Consider the following 18,690-nt stretch of genomic DNA (forward strand, 5'->3'; position numbering starts at 1 on the left):
ACCGATTGGCTAGACAGAGGGACAGAGCTGGGAAAGATGTGCAGCAGGTAAGGGTGATAAAGGACAGTGAGGGAAACGTACTCACAAGTGAGGAGAGTATGTTGAGTAGATGGAAAGAGTACTTTGAAGGGCTGATGAATGAAGAGAATGAGAGAGAGAGAAGGTTGGATGATGTGGGGATAGTGAATCAGGAAGTGAAGCAGATTAGCAAGGAGGAAGTAAGGACAGCTATGAAGAGGATGAAGAATGGAAAGGCTGTTGGCCCAGATGACATACCAGTGGAAGCATGGAGGTGCTTAGGAGAAATGGCAGTGGAATTTTTAACCAGATTGTTTAATGAAATTTTGGAAAGTCAGAGGATGCCTGAGGAGTGGAGAAAAAGTGTTTTGGTACCTATCTTTAAGAATAAGGGTGATGTGCAGAGCTGCAGTAACTACAGAGGGTTAAAATTGATCAGTCACAGCTTGAAGTTATGGGAAAGAGTAGTGGAAGCTAGGTTAAGAAGGGAGGTGATGAATAGTGATCAGCAGTATGGTTTCATGCCAGGAAAGAGCACTACAGATGCAATATTTGCTCTGAGAGTGTTGTTGGAGAAATACAGAGAAGGTCAGAAGGAGTTGCATTGTGTCTTTGTGGACTTAGAGAAAGCATATGACAGGATGCCTAGAGAGGAGTTGTGGTATTGTATGAGGAAGTCGGGAGTGTCAGAGAAGTATGTAAGAGTGGTACATGATATGTACGAGGGCAGTGCAACAGCGGTGAGGTCTGTGGTGGGAGTGACAGATGCGTTTAAAGTGGAGGTGGGATTACATCAAGGATCAGCTCTGAGCCCTTTCTTATTTGCAATGGTGATGGACAGGTTGACAGACGAGATAAGACAAGAGTCCCCATGGACTATGATGTTTGCAGATGACATTGTGATCTGTAGTGAGAGTAGGAAACAGGTAAAGGAGTGAGAGTAGGAAACAGGTGAAGGAGGCCCTGGAGAGGTGGAGATATGCTTTAGAGAGAAGAGGAATGAAGGTCAGCAGGACTAAGACAGAATATATGTGTGTGAATGAGAGGGAGGATAGATGAATGGTGAGGATGCAGGGAGTAGAGGTGGCGAAAGTGGATGAGTTTAAATACTTAGGATCAACAGTTCAGAGTAATGGTGAGTGTGGAAGAGAGGTAAAGAAGAGAGTACAGGCAGAGTGGAATGGGTGGAGAAGAGTGTCAGGAGTGATTTGTGACAGACGGGTATCAATAAGAGTGAAAGGGAAGGCCTACAAGAGGGTAGTGAGACCAGCTATGTTATATGGGTTGGAGATGGTAGCATTGTCGAAAAGGCAGGAGTCAGAGCTGGATGTAACACAGTTAAAGATGTTAAGATTTGCACTGGGTGTGACTAGGATGGCAGGATTAGGAATCAGTATATTAGAGGGTAAGCTCAGGTTGGACAGTTAGGAGACAAAGCAAGAGAGGCGAGATTGCATTGGTTTGGACATGTGCTGAGGAGGGATGCTGGGTATATTGGGAAAAAGATGGAGCTGCCAGGTAAGAGGAAAAGAGGAAGGCCTAAGATGAGGTTTATGGATGTGGTGAGAGAGGACATGCAGGTGGTTGGTGTGAAAGAGCGTAATGCAGAGGACAGGAAGAAATGGAAAGAGATGATCCACTGTGGCAACCCCTAACGGGAATAGCTGAAAGAAGATGATGATGATGATGTGTGTGTGTGTGTATATATATATATATATATATATATATATATATATATATATATATATATATAAATATAGTATATACATACATACATATACACACACGCACACACATATATGTGCGTATGTGCTATATGTGTGTGTGCTTGTATTAAATTGCCCTGATGCTGTGGTCCTGACTGAGAATGGTCCAAATGATAAATAAATAGATATATTCTCTCTAAAACACCTAAACTGGCTTGAATTACCCCACCAGCTTCTTCTCTCTCAGCTCCAGATCATCCACTCTATCCTATACCAGCCTTCCTACTGCCCAGCACTATCCCCTCTCATCTCCCATTATTCTCCCTCCAGACCTCTCCGAAGCTCTAACCAAAACCTACTACAAATCTAAAAACCCAAGTCTAAATTTGGACACAACATGTACAGCTATCACCCCACTATTGCCTGGAATAGGCTCCCATTAAAAATCAGAATCCTTACACATCCTAAGCAATTTAAGACAACCACCAAAGAGCACTTTAAAAGTCACTGGTTCTGCCTCTGCACTCTTCCTCCTTCCCCTACTTCCCATACCTTAATCTACTTTCTACCCTTAACTCACTCTTCTCACTTGCTCTCTCTAATCTTCCTTGACTAATCTTTCTACTGTCTTCCAAAGTCTGTTAAGCCAATTGCCTCAGAGGAACATTTTATTGTAATTGTCTTGCCTTCATGCAACTACATCATGATAAAACTGTTTTTTTAACCACTTACCCCAAAAACTATACTCATATTAATGGCATTTATTTTTATGCATCTTGAAATAGTTATGCTATACTCCTGATTATTGACATGTATAACATTGTATTGGTACTTAATGCCTTGTAACAATCCTGTAATATTGCTGTTTCATGCTAATTTATAATGAAACTTGTATAATATGTTGGAGCTTTTCTCCCCGGGCCTCCGCTGAAAATGGGCTATTCAGCTAAGTCGGACAGTCCTGACTTAACAAATATAAAATAAATAAATAAATATAGATAGATAGATAGGCATATAGATAAACAGAGGTTGTGAGGCAGGTAATACTATCAGGGAGAGAAGTATGGGTGAATCTAACAGTGAGTCTTAATGAGCGAAATGATAGGAGTGGCAGAGGTGCATAAGGAGGAACATAAAGCAGATGCAGAAATCTCATGTAGGAAGAATGGCGAGAGGACTTCAGAGGCTCCTAGTAACTAAAATAAAGTCTGTTTAAAATTGCCACCCTTATGCAGATTCCACATGGTGCATTTCAGGCATAGTAGCTATCTTTCTGTGTGTAATTGTTTTCATCCCGTTTAGACAAAACGTTTTATGTTGTTGACATAGAGCTGGGCACATCCTTTCTGGACATACATGAGCTGCTATGTATGTTTACCAGGGAAAATTTGACCAGAATGCTAAAGAAATTTCTTGCTGTATGGGTAGGACACATTTTAAACGGTAGTATGTCTGCTGTTTCCCTGGAAAGCAGAAACAAAGGACATGAAGCTGTATGATCACGCAGCCGAGTGAATCGTGACTTTAAAAAGTGATTCTGTTCCTGGTGAGTCTGCTAAAGTATGTTTTGATGATGTAAATTAGATGCAGCGTCTAGAACAGTTCAAGAGGAACCAGAGGTTGACTGTTATACACAGCTCTATGTGGTGAAACTGTGGATGCTGCAGTTGGACCTAAATGATGGAAAGACTATCTGAAGGTTAACAGGGAGAAAGAGCCTTATAGGTGCTGTTTCTAGGGTAAAAGAAAGCATGTTTTTTTTTACACAGAAAGTAGGCTTTTATTGAGCAGGTGGTTGGTGGTGTACCTTGACAAACTCTGTTAAATTAAAATGTTTGGACAGTCAAGAAAGAATAGCCTGCAGATTTTTTCCAGACTGTTTGGGATGTGCCACTAAGGTGATTATATTCTTGTGTACACATAAGCAATGAATATGTTTGATGTCATCTATAGCTCATGACCAAGGATGAAACAGTTATGTCTGCTTTAAGACCTGCATTTAAATTGGAAAACTTGTGCTGTGCTCATAAGTAATATAGATTGCTGATTGAAAAGGATATGCTCACTGCTCAGTGTACTAATGCCTCTAGTATGTGAGTATGGTGTCTGAGAAGGCAACTTGAATTTTAAAATCAAGCTGAGGGTCGATATTACAGTTAGCTTTGATGTCTAGGGAAGGGGTTTGAATTTTAAAATCAAGTTACAGATCGATAATGGTTGTTATGCACTTGCTTAATACATAATATATGGATGAAATAGAAGACAGTTTTATTTTATTTTTGTTACACTAGCTGATCTAAGATTTTGCCTTAAGGATGAGGAAATTACACATTTCAGTAGAAGCTGCAGCTCTAATAGTTTTAATGTGGTAGGTGGATATGCTAGAGTGATATGTGTAAATCATGTGTTCTTTTTTTTTTACTTTTCTTCAGAAACGTGATGAGATTCAATAACTAATAATTATTTATTATTATAGACACATAGCATGACTGGTGAAGAAGAATACAAGAAGAGAAGCCGAGCATAAAGTATAAAATAAATCAAACAAAGTTAACTGGAATTGTGAGGTAAACGATTTGTGTGCAAGATGCAAAGGAAATGTAATCAGTAATAAATGTGTAAAGCCTAAGTGGGCAGTTCTGCTTTGGCCACAGAGAAGTTCTGAATTTCTTGGGTATCAGTTAAGTGCTTTGGTTATGATAAGGGCAGTCAGCCTGGCTGTGAAGGGAACAGAGTCACTGTGGTGGAAGAGCAAACAGAAAGTTAGGTAGAACAGAGAGATGAAGGTGAGGCAAAAGAGGAGGTAATCAAAGGAAAATTACCAAGTTATAAGGTGATGTTTGCTAACCAGAGGTGAACTGTTATACACAGCTCTATGGGGTTAAGCTGTTTTCAAGAAAGGGTAAAATAGTGCACACTGCATATCTGGACCTCACAAAAGTGTTCAACACCATCCCACACTTAGACATCATAGATAATCTGTCTTGTAAATGCTGACCCCTAAATAATTCATTGGATTGCAAACTGGCTCACAACTAGAATCCAGGAAGTAAGTTGGTAGCTCTACTTCTTTCCAAAGACTCATCGCTAGCAGAGTGGCCGAGAGTTCGGTTTCTGTAAACTTCTGTTTGGCATTTACACCTCAGACATCAAATAATGTTAAGGATTTGTGGCTGACCAGGATTGCAGATGTCTGCAAACTTAGTGCTGTTGTAAACTTCCCAGAGGATAGAAGGATCATACAAAAGTCCTGTCCCAAACAAATAGCTGGTGTCAAAAACCATGGTCTAAAACTTATTGCCAGTAAACACATAATTACATCCTTAGGGATCTGGGAGTCTGTGTTAACAATGAGCTGCCTTCAGTCATGACATATCTACAATTGTAAGGAAGTTCTTTTCCTCTCACAACTTATACCTAAAGTTATGGCATCCTGATGCAAGGACATCATTGTTCTACAGCGCTCAGCACAAGATCATCCAGTATAATACACCTTTTTGTAGGTACTGGTCTAAACACTTGTCACAGAAGGAATGACCACAACTCTTTCCCACTAAAAAAAATCAAGGACTTAATTCATAACTATGCAAGCTATCTCATGGCCTTGCTGTCTTCTCTGTATCACATGGACCTAATTCATAACAAGTAGGCAGGCCATCTCATGGACTTACTGTCTTCTCTGTATCACATGAACCTAACTCATAACAAGTATGCAGGCCATCTCATGGACTTACTGTCTTCTCTGTATCATATGGACCTAATTCATAACAAGTATGCAGGCCATCTCATGGACTTACTGTCTTCTCTGTATCGCATGGACCTAACTCATAACAAGTATGCAGGCCATCTCATGGACTTACTGTCTTCTCTGTATCACATGGCCCTAACTCATAACAAGTATGCAGGCCATCTCATGGACTTACTGTCTTCTCTGTATCACATGGACCTAACTCATAACAAGTATGCAGGCCATCTCATGGCCTTGCTGTCTTCTCTGTATCACATGGACCTAACTCATAACACGTATGCAGGCCATCTCATGGACTTACTGTCTTCTCTGTATCACATGGACCTAACTCATAACAAGTATGCAGGCCATCTCATGGACTTACTGTCTTCTCTGTATCACACGGACCTAACTCATAACAAGTATGCAGGCCATCTCATGGACTTACTGTCTTCTCTGTATCACATGGACCTAACTCAAAACAAGTATGCAGGCCATCTCATGGACTTACTGTCTTCTCTGTATCACATGGACCTAATTCATAACAAGTATGCAGGCCATCTCATGGACTTACTGTCTTCTCTGTATCGCATGGACCTAACTCATAACAAGTATGCAGGCCATCTCATGGACTTACTGTCTTCTCTGTATCACATGGACCTAACTCATAACAAGTATGCAGGCCATCTCATGGACTTACTGTCTTCGCTGTATCACATGGACCTAACTCATAACAAGTATGCAGGCCATCTCATGGCCTTACTGTCTTCTCTGTATCACATGGACCTAACTCATAACAAGTATGCAGGCCATCTCATGGACTTACTGTCTTCTCTGTATCACATGGACCTAACTCATAACAAGTATGCAGGCCATCTCATGGACTTACTGTCTTCTCTGTATCACATGGACCTAACTCATAACAAGTATGCAGGCCATCTCATGGACTTACTGTCTTCTCTGTATCACATGGACCTAACTCATAACAAGTATGCAGGCCATCTCATGGACTTACTGTCTTCTCTGTATCACATGGACCTAACTCATAACAAGTATGCAGGCCATCTCATGGACTTACTGTCTTCTCTGTATCACATGGACCTAACTCATAACAAGTATGCAGGCCATCTCATGGACTTACTGTCTTCTCTGTATCACATGGACCTAACTCATAACAAGTATGCAGGCCATCTCATGGACTTACTGTCTTCTCTGTATCACATGGACCTAACTCATAACAAGTATGCAGGCCATCTCATGGACTTACTGTCTTCTCTGTATCACATGGACCTAACTCATAACAAGTATGCAGGCCATCTCATGGCCTTACTGTCTTCTCTGTGTCATACACGCTATTGGGACACAACGTCTTTCACATGCTTAGATTCTCAACAGACCTAGTTTTGTGAAACCTATAACACATTCACAAATTATATAGTGTCATAAATACCCACTCAAGGGATAGTATTTCCTATCTTATTTATTTATACATTAACCTGGTAGGTGACATGCTCAGAAGATCTTTATCAGTCATGATACATGTCAAAGGCAAAGGTAAGCAAAATACATTTACAGACTGAATACGTAATGTTCAAAAATAGTCATGCTTAAAATTAACATAGACAAAACATTTAAAGTATTGGCAATGAAATCTTACAAAACATGATAATAGGCAATGAGACCCATTTAAGTGCATTGTTTATATAATCAAGAATACAGGTATGGTATGATTTTAGTAATCACCTTAAAAGAAGGCATTGTGTTTATTAATTAGGCTAGATTTCTGAAGAATTATCGCTTGCAAAGAAAGAGAAGATGTTATCTCAGTTTTACTCAGCTTGAACCGTTAGTTTTGAGTTCCTTCTGGAATCTGAATCTGGCACGCTTTAGCTGTATTGCACACTGCCATTATTCTTTGTAATGCCCCCCGAAACGAGTGCCAAGCCTGTATGTGATCTGAGTAAATAATGAGGATTCATAACAGGTCTGAGAGTGGAGGACAGTATTCTGTCAAGGAAACATGGTTTGAATGATGGTATTAGTATAACCAGTTATTTGAAATTGCGTTCTTACAAGGTTTAGAACAAAATGTTAGTATTTAGAGAAAGTTTTTTTTAAAAATAAGTTAATATGTATGTATTTACTGTGGTTTACATGTTTTAATTATAGTTATTAGGGTTATATATTATTGTTACAAATTTATATTAGTGTGATTTTATTTAGACATTTAATATGGTTGGGTTTTCATTGGGTCATTTCATCACATGATTTGATTGTATGAGGTATTTAAACATGTGTTTTTTAAACATGGCTGTATTCTGAAGAAGTCTTTGATACATGCTGATGAAAGCGCTAAATAAACTTGTGTTTTACGCAAGGTTGGGGGTTTGTCTGGAATTGACCTTTGCTTAAAGTATTGTGCTGGTTCTTGGTTTGTGCTGTCAAGGAAACAGTTAACTGCAGTCTGTAGAAGAGCTACGTTATAGAAAGGTATTGAGAATGATACCTTACAGGGAGTAACAGACTTTGGATATCGGTGTATACTGACAATCAGTTTCTGAACCATTTATGATGAGAAGTTAGACTTACTTCTTCCATTTCTTTTTTTTCCACTGGAGTAGGCAGCTTTGGTAGAATTAGTAACAATTCCTAGCCTCCTACGTTCCATGCATTTCCAGTGATGCTGAGTGTACTGATGGAATTTCTTTCCAAGTGCCTGCATGGTTTCTCTCCCTAGGAAAGGTTGTAATGATAGCTTTTATCATCAGTACCTCCGGGCCATAACACACTAAAGTTAACATAGGAAGAGTTTGTCACGGATAGCATTAAGATAAGGAAGCATACATGCCAATGTTGAATCGAGAACTTTTTGATTGAAGAGGGGGGTTTTTCAGTCAGTGGTCTTGAGTTGAAGAGTAACATCTGTTCCATCCTTTTAGGAATGGATCTACTTGGCATATATAAGGAGCTGACTTCGATCTTTGGTATGCTTTGCTTCTGCAACACTGAACAGTCTTGATAGTCTTACCTTTCATTTCCATCAGTATAAACCCTTGCTTCTGTCCCCCTCCATCTTGAAAAGTATAAAACACTTTGATACCTCGGCCAAAACCAGGACACCTCTTCCACCATCTCTTTTTATGTCACCCTGTATTCCTTTCAAGTAGGAAACCCATTTACCATCCATCAGTGCAGGAAATCACCATCAAAGGTGGACATGAATAGATAAGTAGGAATCCATCATTTGATACATGCTGATGAAAGCGCTAAATAAAGTTCAAGTTGTTTATTGTACATAAACACATCAGGAGCTATAACTGGAACATATACTTCAAACTTCATATGCTTATTTACTGACTCATTACTCACCTTTGCTGAGCAGAGTAACATAGCGAATTTGACAAATTCAGCTCTACCTTCACACCCCATCCCCACCCTGCCTCCCCCATGAAATATCTACTAGTATAAACTTTCCGATTGTTAGCAAGGAGCAGGTCATGACGGTGCTTGCTATGGTCAAAAACACAGCCAATGGGACTTGACATCCAGGGATGCCTTCTAAATAGCCTGAAACATGGTCTTTCTGGGCCACTTGAGTCACTTTTCAACTATAGTCTCAAAACTGTGTTAGTAAAATGGAATGCAGGACTGCATTAGTGAAGTTATCCCACTTCACAAGGGTGGACCATCAGAAACTACAGACCTATTAGTCTAATTAGTCTAATATGCAAAGCTATTGAACACATTAACATGTGAATGGTCAACAAAGACACATGCAACATGGGAGCCAACTCAATTTGGCTTTGTCAGGGGAAGGTCATGCCAACTAAACCTGGCGGACTTCTTTGAGAAGGTCAGCAAGGCAATAGATGAGGAGAAAACAGTGCATACTGCCTACCTGGACCTGGCTAAGGCATTCAGTGCAATACCCCATTCAGGTATAGTTGACAAATTCACTGAACTGGGCATAAACCCTGTCAAATGTCTCATGTATTCAAATGAGACAGTGAGGCACAGGATGGATTCAAGTTGTTTATTGTACATAAACACATCAGGAGCTATAACTGGAACATATACTTCGAACTTCATATGCTTATTTACTGACTCATTACTTCAAAAATGCTCTCTTGTGCATCTCCATTCATGCTTCTACTCACACTGAATGACTATACAAAATGGTACTGATCTCACACATGCTCTAAGACTACAGTGGCTGACTAGGTACAATATACACACTGATCTACATCCTCCGTCTTTAATTTTGTTTGGCATGCAAATAGGAAAACAAAGACATTTTGAGAGCTAGACAATATATCAACATTTTAACAAACAAAACTGAGTTCAAGTCCAAGTTGCTGAGTATTTTGGATTTGGTCTGGAAATTCTACCCAGTCTGGTAACCTAGAAACTTTGACTGGGTTTAGCAACAGGGACAGTGTCTGGAGATTCTTTCACAAGTGGAACATCAGAGATTGCATCAAATTTATTTGAATTCGAGCGGGTGTAGAGTCGCTCTGGCAATCAGAGTCATTGGCACAGGCAGTCTGCTATGTCACTGGTTCAGAGACAAGTAACACGTCTTCAATTCCATCTGAAATCCATTCCTTCTGATTGTATGATGTAATATCTAGGTTCCTCAAAAATGTTCTTCACATTTCCCACTCAGCTGTATCCTTTAGATGTTTGCATTCTCACAACTTCTCCTTGTAGTAATGGTCTAAGTGATTTACTGATGTCATCATAGTACATCTTTTGTGACTGACATTTTCTCAAAAGATGAGCTTTGACCACTTTGTTGTTCTTTACATTTGGTACTAACAATTGTTTACTGATTGGTAGAGTTGTTCTAATCTGTCTGGATGTTAATCACTGAGCTGTACCAAGCAAGTATTTTCGAGGAATGTGTCTGAGATTAAGTAAGTTAAAACAAAGACTGAGAAGGTCACACAGAAAAAACAATCAGTAAAAACTAAATGAAAACTCCAGCTAAGCTAGAACTTCCACTGAGTGACCTCTCAAACCTCCTGTATCAGCGGCACATGGGATATATGCAAATGACCATTATGAACATCAGGTGTTTCAGCTATATGGTGATACTGAATGCCCATGACATTTCTTTAATCTGTTTTAAATATGCACATCCACAGCTAGTGGGGTCTGGCTTTATTGGCCTGAAATTGTCCATTAAAATTACTTAAAAAAGTCATGGGCATTCAGAATTGCCATATAGTTGAAACACCTGATGTTCATAAAGGTCATTTGCATATATCCCATGGGCCTCTGATACAGGAGGTTGGAGATTAAGTAAGTTAAAGAAAATATCGGTACCTGTCTTCGTTTTCTCTAAGAAATGTTTTGCACTCTGAACTGCATGTTCAGCTAACCAATTGGATTGTGGATACTCAGGACTACTGGTAATATAGACAAAATCCCAAGACCCAGCAAATTTCTTAAACTGCTGACTTGTAAACTGTGCACCATTGTCAGACATAACTTTGTGCTGACTACCATGAACAGAAAAATGTCTCTTCAGTTTTGTAATGACTGTACTGGACGTCAAGTTATGAAATAGGTCAATTTCAAACCAATCTGAGTAAGAATCTACTAACGCTAATTAATGTTGACCATTCCATTTGAAAATATCTGTAGTAACCATCGACCATGGTAATTCAGGAATTTGGTGTACTGAAGTGGTTCTTATTGTTGATGTGGTTTGGTGCTGTTTCAAACCGAACATGCTAGAGTTTCTTTCTCTATATCCTTGGACATAGAAGGCCAAAATACAATGGCTGTTGCCCTTCTTTTGGCTGAATCAGTACATGAGTGACCACAATGCATGATTTGGATGCATTCCTGTTGTAATATGATAGGAATTATCACTCTTGAACCTTTCGTAATGATTCCATCTTCCATCATGAGCTCGTCTTGGTAAGGAAAATACTGCTGAATGTCAAGTGGTAAACTCGATTGTGTTGGCCATCCTTGACTGATAATGTTTTTCAGCTTCTGGAGAATTGGGTCTGAAGCTGTGTGATTTCTTAGTTCATCAAGTCATGATGACAAAAAAATTCTGACTTCTGTGATTTCAAAGACTGCTGTTTCATCTTCATGCTACTCTGTCATTTGTCGGGGTGCACATGAGAAAGCATCAGCAAGGTACAAGTACTTGCCCTTTTTGTAAACAATATTGAAATTGTACTTTTCCAATTTTAACATCCTGTGTTGCAGTCATGCTGGGGCTGTATTGGGTTTTTCAAAATTGTCACTAGTGGTTGGAGATCAGTCTCTATCTGGATATGTCTGCCATAAATATAATTATTGAATTTCAAACTTGTGAACACTACTGCCAAAAGTTCTTTCTCTATCTGTGCATAATGCATCATTGGGTTAAAGTTCTGGATGCATAACCAGCTGGTATGCCTTGTGTACATGCTCCTCCAAGGCTGTACTTTGAGGCCATCACAAGAAAGAGTTACAAGTTTGTGAACTTCATAATATCTCAATGTGGATGGACTGGCAATTTTCTTCTTCAGAATATGACCCGCTCTTCGGTTTTGTTCCAACCAGGACTAGTTTACATTTTTGCATGTCAACTCATGTAATGGTGCAGAAAGCTCACTCAACTCTGGGATGAAATTTCTTAAATAGTTGACCATACCTAGAAAAACATTGTAAAGTTGTGACATTCTCTGGAACTTGCATCACAAGAATTTCTGCTTTCTTAGATGGATCATGTAAGCCAGAAATGGTACGCAAATGTCCCACATAAGTAACTTCTTAAAGTTTGAATTTATATTTCTGAGTATTCAGTTTAAGATTTACTTTATGTGCATGGTCTAGAACTTTCATGAGGTTTCTGTCATATTGCTCATAGGTTCATAGGTGTATACTAGGCTATTGGCCCTGGAGCTTTTACAAGCATAGCCCATAGGATTACTCTGCCATTGTGTTCCACCCAACCTTAGTTCCCAGTGTTCTGTTGAGTAGAGCCACAGGAGTGATCCCTGGGGTGAATTTTCTATTTTCCATCCACTCATTAAGATTTCTCTTAAAGAGGGCCAGTGAGGTGCTCTGCTTGATCAAAAGGTGCTTCAACAAAGTATTCGTTTAAGGATGTGCACACAAAACAAAGTATTAGTTTAACGGTGTGCACACTTATGCAGCCAGCGTATTGTATGTTTTTTATTTTTTATATTTTTCCCCTGGTAGATTTGTTTGTTTTTCAAATGAATTGTACAGGTTATAGGTTACATTAAAGGTGGGAAATTATTTGAAGTGATTTATTGTGGTTGTGAAGATAGGTGAAGGCTGCCAGCATAGCCAGATAGAATTTGGTAGATAATTCTGCCATTTGTAAATATTAATATAAGCCACAGTCTTGTTCTCTTAAATGGGAAAAAATGGTGTTAAACGTGGAACTGCAAAAATGTGACAACAGTGCACTCTGCTGTAACAAAGCTGAGAAGTCAATTCTTTGATGTCAATCTCGGAGCCAATATGTCTGGATGAAGGAATTCTGCCTATTGTTTTGAGGCCAGAGTTAATGGCTAGAATTTGCATGTATTATTTATTTTATTGCTCTGGTTCCTGACCACCTACAAGATCAAATGGGGCTATTAACCTCTGAGAGTCTGTTAGCCCGGAAACCAGAAAGAAATGATATAATCTGAAATGAATCAGTGGTATTCTGTCATCAATTTAATGAGAGAAAGAGTGAGGGAATTAGAGCATTTGTCTTGAGAACATCCAACATCACCAACTCAGCCTGTGTCTAGATGCAAGTAGGATTTTAGAACTGTTTTTTCTTAGATATAGCTAGGAAATAGGAAGATTAGACTCATTTGTTTTTCTGTGATGGCAGAACTTTTGCTACTGTGTTATTTTAAGTATTTCTCTGTGATCTCTGAACTTTTGACTAGCACTGTGTAGTAAGAAGTATTGTGTTTTTATTTATTATTAAATATTTTTAAACCTTTCAACTGTGGCTGTTTTGTGTAGAGATAATTTAAGCTCTAAGAGTACATTGGCTGTATATAGTGATACTGTACCAAGTCACTCCAAATAAGTATTAACTGTTTGGTTGCATTTACCATTTGGCTAATAATACTGCACAGTTATAATTGGACACCCTTCATAAGGGCCTTTGGAGAACCTGTGCCAGCCTTCCCTAGGAGTGTCTGTGTGGTTGTATAAACTCTTATCTCAAAGTGTGTGTGTGTCAGCTACTTGGGCAGGAATACGAATCACTGGTTGAACAGAGAGGGTGTTAGAGGTTTTAGCTTACTCACTAGGCTGAGATCTGGACCCTATAGCTGTGTCAGTGGGGAATCTTATTGTGGACCTGGAGACAAAAGGGAGCAACCAGCCCCAGATTGACTGTGATCTCTGTGTGCTCTTAAGGGAAATTGTACTTTACTGTGTGTGTATTTATTATATGTTCCCTATATGGATGGCCCTCACTAGTGTTAGTGGTGAGGATTGAAGCTCCTTGATTGCTGGGACAGTCCACGGGCGTCACATAATTGGTGGCAGTGGTGGGATATCCACACCACATATTAATTGTTTGGCAAATATTAATTGGCTTGTAGTGGTGTGGGTAGAGTGAATTCCTGTAGCTTGTGTACAGTGATCACTGAAGGTGTTTTTGTACTATAAATCAGCCACACAGTGAATACTCAGAGTTCAGATCACAATTGTTTTATTTTGTTTTGTTAGCATAGTTAGTCAGGGAGAGCAGGCAGCATGTCAGCAGAGGAGTATGGAAAGCTAACAAGGAGCCAGCTGGCTGAGATGTGGCAGGTTAGAGGAATGGTGCATGGAAACCTGACTGAGGCAAACATGATTCTAGCTTTGGTCACAGCTGCGTCAGAAAACAGCAACCAGGAGGACGATCAGACTGTCAGTGGAGATGTACCACCCTCAGAGAATGGACAGTTCAATCTTTCTGGAGAGGACTTAAAAATCTATCTGGAGCTAAAAAGACTTACGTTGGAGGTCAGGCATGTAGAAATAGAAGCAGCTGAGAGACTGAGGCATATAGAGAGTGAGGACAATGAGAAACTGTGACGTTTGCAGGCTGAGGAGGATGAGGAACTGCTACGCCTGGAAGGTGAGGAAAAGCAGAGGCAGAGGCAGCATGAGAAGGAGATGCCGACTATTCACCAGAGTCATGGAGGTAATGGGGAAGAGAGTAACTGGACCCCAGAAGCACAAAAGGTCAGTAAATTTCTTCTCAGTTTAAAGAGGGGGATAATTTTGATAGTTTCATTGATAAGATTGAGAGGGCATGTAAACATTATTATTGTTTAATGATGTTGACCAAAGGCTCTAGGTACGGTTCCTGACCCCCTTACTCCATGGTAAAGCTGTGACTGTGTTGTTTAAACTTTATTGTGAATATTTTAATTATACTGTTGTTAAAAATCACTTGTTAGAATGTTTTAAGCTAACACCTGAAACATATAGGAAAAGGTTTTGTGAGCACAGACGCAATGCAAATGAAAGTGTGTGTGAATATGTTGCTGAATTGAGCACTTATTTTCATAGGTGGGTAAGTGATTGTCAGGTCACCACTTTTGAAGGGCTGTCAGACCTTTTGGTGACAGAACAAGCCGTTAGCACTTTGCCTGTGGACATGAGGATCTGGTTAGCTGATAGACAATGTGCTACCTCAGATGAGTTAGGGAAGAAGGGAGACCTATACCTAGCAAGCAGGGCATCCTTGCACAGGAAAGGGACCTGCAGTACTGCTCATGGGTCTAAAGGAACCCATGGTGGGCAGCTTAGACTGCCCCAACATAATCTTCCAGTAGCGGGGGAAGCCACTAGTCCAGGTACACATCCAGGACGTAGGGTTAAATGTTTTGAATGCAACCAGTGGTGCCATGTGGCATACAGATGTCCACAGAGGCAAGGTGGGGAACAGAAGTTGAGAGAGCCAGTAAGTAGGAAAGACAGAATGCCAATAGTAGGTTGTCTTGAGACAACAGGGGTACTGAACTACCATCCTGCAGATGTCCTGAGTGGGAAGGATTTGGATGAGGCAGTACCGTGTGGTTATGCAGTTACATGCAGTCAGGCTAAAAGACAAGCATGTGGGTCTGGTAGCTAGGGGGAGACCCAGACAGACTGCATACTTGCATCCAGGACTGGTGAGGTGGTTACTTCAGGGAGGGAAGTGAAACTGAAGGTGAGCCACAGCTGCATGTGGGTACTGATGTTCCCCTGGACAGAGGGACTGCAAAGGTAGAGGTGAGTAGTAGTAACCAAGCTGATAGTGAGGCACCACTGTCAGAGGATGCCAGACTTCCTGTGGAAAGGGAGCTGGGAAGGATTACAAAGAGAGAGCTGAGACAGGCTCAGCTCTCAGACCCTACATTTCAAGGCCTGAGGCAGGTAGCTATTGAGACACCTGATTCTCAAGGGAAGGGGGAATCTGTATACTGGGAGATAAAGGGTTACTGTATAGAGAATGGACCCCTGAGGGAGGGCTAGAAGGTGAGAGGGTACAGAAGTTGGTAGTGTCTAGAGCCTAGCATCTGCCACTTCTAGCCATAGCCCATGATATTCCCTTTTGCAAGTCATATGGACATAAAATGTACAAAGAGACATATTATGCAGAACGTCTGTTGGCCTGTAATTTCCAGAGATGTAACAGGGTACTGCAGGACCTGTGAGCTGTGCCAGAAGGTAGGCAAGGCAGAAGACAATGTAAAAACTCCTTTGATGCCTTTGCCTGTGATTGAGGAGCCATTTCAGAGGGTAGCTATGGATACTGTGGGGCCTCTGCGTACCTCAAGTTCAACAGGGAAAATGTATATCCTACTGGTAATGGATTATGCTACACAATCCCCTGAGGCAGCGGTAGTGTCCTCCATTGAGGCAGAAAAGGTGGCAAATGCTTTGTTAGAAATTTTCAGCAGGGTAGGTTTCCCAAAGGAAATACTGACTGACAAAGGTGCCAGTTTCATGTCAGACCTGCTGGCTTGTCTGTGGATGTCCTGTGGGGTGAAGGACTTGAAGACCACCCCCTACCATCCCCATACTAATGGTCTTGTTGAGAGGTTAAACTCTACAATCAAGTCCATGCTATGGACAATTGCAGATCAGTTTAAGAGGGAGTGGGACAAATATTTGCCCTATCTGGTGTTTGCTTACAGAGAGGTCCCCAGGAATCCACATTTTTCACCCTTTGAGTTGTTGTATGAGCATAGGGTGAGGGGACCTCTAGATTTTATTTGAGATGAGTGGGAAGTTGAGTGTGAATCTCACAAGGAGTCTGTTGTGGCATATGTCCTAAACCTCAGGGCAAGGCTCAGAGATCCTATGGGCTTGTCCCAGGAAAACCTGGCAGAAGCCCAACAACAGAAAAAGGTGTGGTATGACAGGAATGCTCGAGCTAGAGAGTATGCTGTGGGGCAGCAGGTAATGGTTCTCATTTCTGTCAGACACAACAAGGTGCAGGCAGCTTGGCAGGGACCCTACAAGGTGGTAGAAAGGTAAGTGATGTTAACTACATGGTGGAACTGCTATTCAGGAGGCAGGGTACAAATTGTACCATGTTAACATGATGAAACCTTACCATGATAGGGAGGCCCTTGTGCTGTGCATTTGGAGTGGATTGCAGGAGTCTGAGGGAGATCTGATGACTGATTTCCTCAATGAGCCTTGGACTGACACCTCAGTGGAAGGGGTAGCAATGTCCTCTGCTACCCAGGTTCGAGAAATCTGAGCAGTGTTGCAGGAGTTTGGGGACATGTTCACTGGGAAACCAGGGTGCACCCACTTGGTGCAGCACCAGGTGGATACATGACCCCAAAGACCTATTAGGCACGCCCCTTATAGGGTGCCTGAGGTAGTCAAGCAGACTCTGAGGGAGGAGATACAGGAGATGTTGGAACTAGGGGTGATCCAAGAGTCCAACAGTCCCTAGACCTCCCTAGTGGTGCTGGTACCAAAGAAGGATGGCAGCACCAGGTTTTGTGTGGACTACAGGAAATTAAATAGTCACACAGAGTCAGATGCTTACCCCATACCTAGGACAGACGAGGCCCTAGAGCAGCTGGGTGGGGCTACATATCTTACAACTATTGATCTTACCAAGGGTTACTGGCAGGTTCCCTTGACTCCTAGTGCTAGAGAGAAGTCAGCCTTTGTGAGTCCTTTTTCTTGAATGAGTTCACAAAGATGCACTTTGGGATGAAGAATGCCCCAGCAACTTTCCAGAGGCTGGTAGATCATATCCTTGCAGGAGCAGGAGGGTTTTTCCTTGCTTACCTAGATGATATTGCCATCTACAGCCATTCCTGGCGAGAGCACCTTCAACATGTCAGGGAGGTGATGGGCAGACTACAGAGGTCAGGGTTGACCATTAAGCCCAGCAAATGTCAGGTGGGTATGGCAGAGGTCTCCTACTTGGGACATAAAGTGGAGAATGGTAAGATCAGGCCAGAACCTGGCAAAGAGGCCATTCAGGCATGGCCTGCGCCTGTTACCAAAAAGCAGGTGAGAGCATTCTTTGGGACAACAGGGTACTACAGAAGGTTCGCCCTAGTTATAGTACCGTAGCTGCTCCCCTCACAGACTTGACAAGGAAGAACAGAGCCAGACAGCAAAATGCCAAGTTGCTAAGGTAGAGCCTAGGGTTGCAAGCATATGATATGTCAGTGCAGCACTGCAGTGGGATTAGCAATGCCAACACAGATGGCATTGCTAATCCCACTGCGGTGGGATTAGCAATGGCATTGCAGATGGGCTCGCAAGTCAGGGAATGGGGTAAGGTATACTCAGATAGACTTAACCCTCTCAAGCAATGTTTCTCAAGGGTCACTTGAAAAACTAGCTTGAGTTCACCGGGGGGGGGGGGGGTGAGGATAGGTGAAGGCTTCCAGCCTAGCCAGATAGAATTTGGTAGATAATTCTGTCATTTGTAAATATTAATGTAAGCCACAGGCTTGTTCTCTTAAATGGGAAAAAATGGTCTTAAATGTGGAAATGCAAAAATGGGACAACAGTGCACTCTGTTGTAACAAAGGTGAGAAGTCAATTCTTTGATGTCAAAACGTGGAGCTGATATGTCTGGATGAAGGAATTCTGCCTATTGTTTTGAGGTCAGAGTTAATTTCTAGAATTTGCATGTATAATTTATTTTATTGCCCTGGTTCCTGACCAGCTGCAAGATCAAAGTATATTATCCTCTGAGAGTCTGTTAGCCTGGGAACCAGAAAGAAATGATGCACT

At 41.2% G+C, this 18,690-nt stretch overlaps 2 protein-coding genes across 9 annotated transcripts in view; both read left to right on the forward strand.

Annotated features, from left to right (window-relative positions):
- TENM3 (teneurin transmembrane protein 3) overlaps positions 1 to 18,690 on the forward strand; it is a 3,803,041-nt gene that overhangs the window by 408,676 nt on the left and 3,375,675 nt on the right. The gene's annotated exons all lie outside the window — the stretch shown is intronic.
- LOC122794917 (proteoglycan 4-like) overlaps positions 6,991 to 18,690 on the forward strand; it is a 187,560-nt gene continuing 175,860 nt past the window's right edge. Inside the window, exon 1 of the mRNA XM_044063510.1 lies at positions 6,991 to 7,005. Within this exon, the coding sequence (XP_043919445.1) occupies positions 6,991 to 7,005 (15 nt within the window). The remainder of the gene's footprint in view (positions 7,006 to 18,690) is intronic.

This window comes from Protopterus annectens, chromosome 2.part1 (genome assembly GCF_019279795.1).
Source record: "Protopterus annectens isolate FY-2018-M chromosome 2.part1, PAN1.0, whole genome shotgun sequence".
Taxonomy (NCBI): domain Eukaryota; kingdom Metazoa; phylum Chordata; order Ceratodontiformes; family Protopteridae; genus Protopterus; species Protopterus annectens.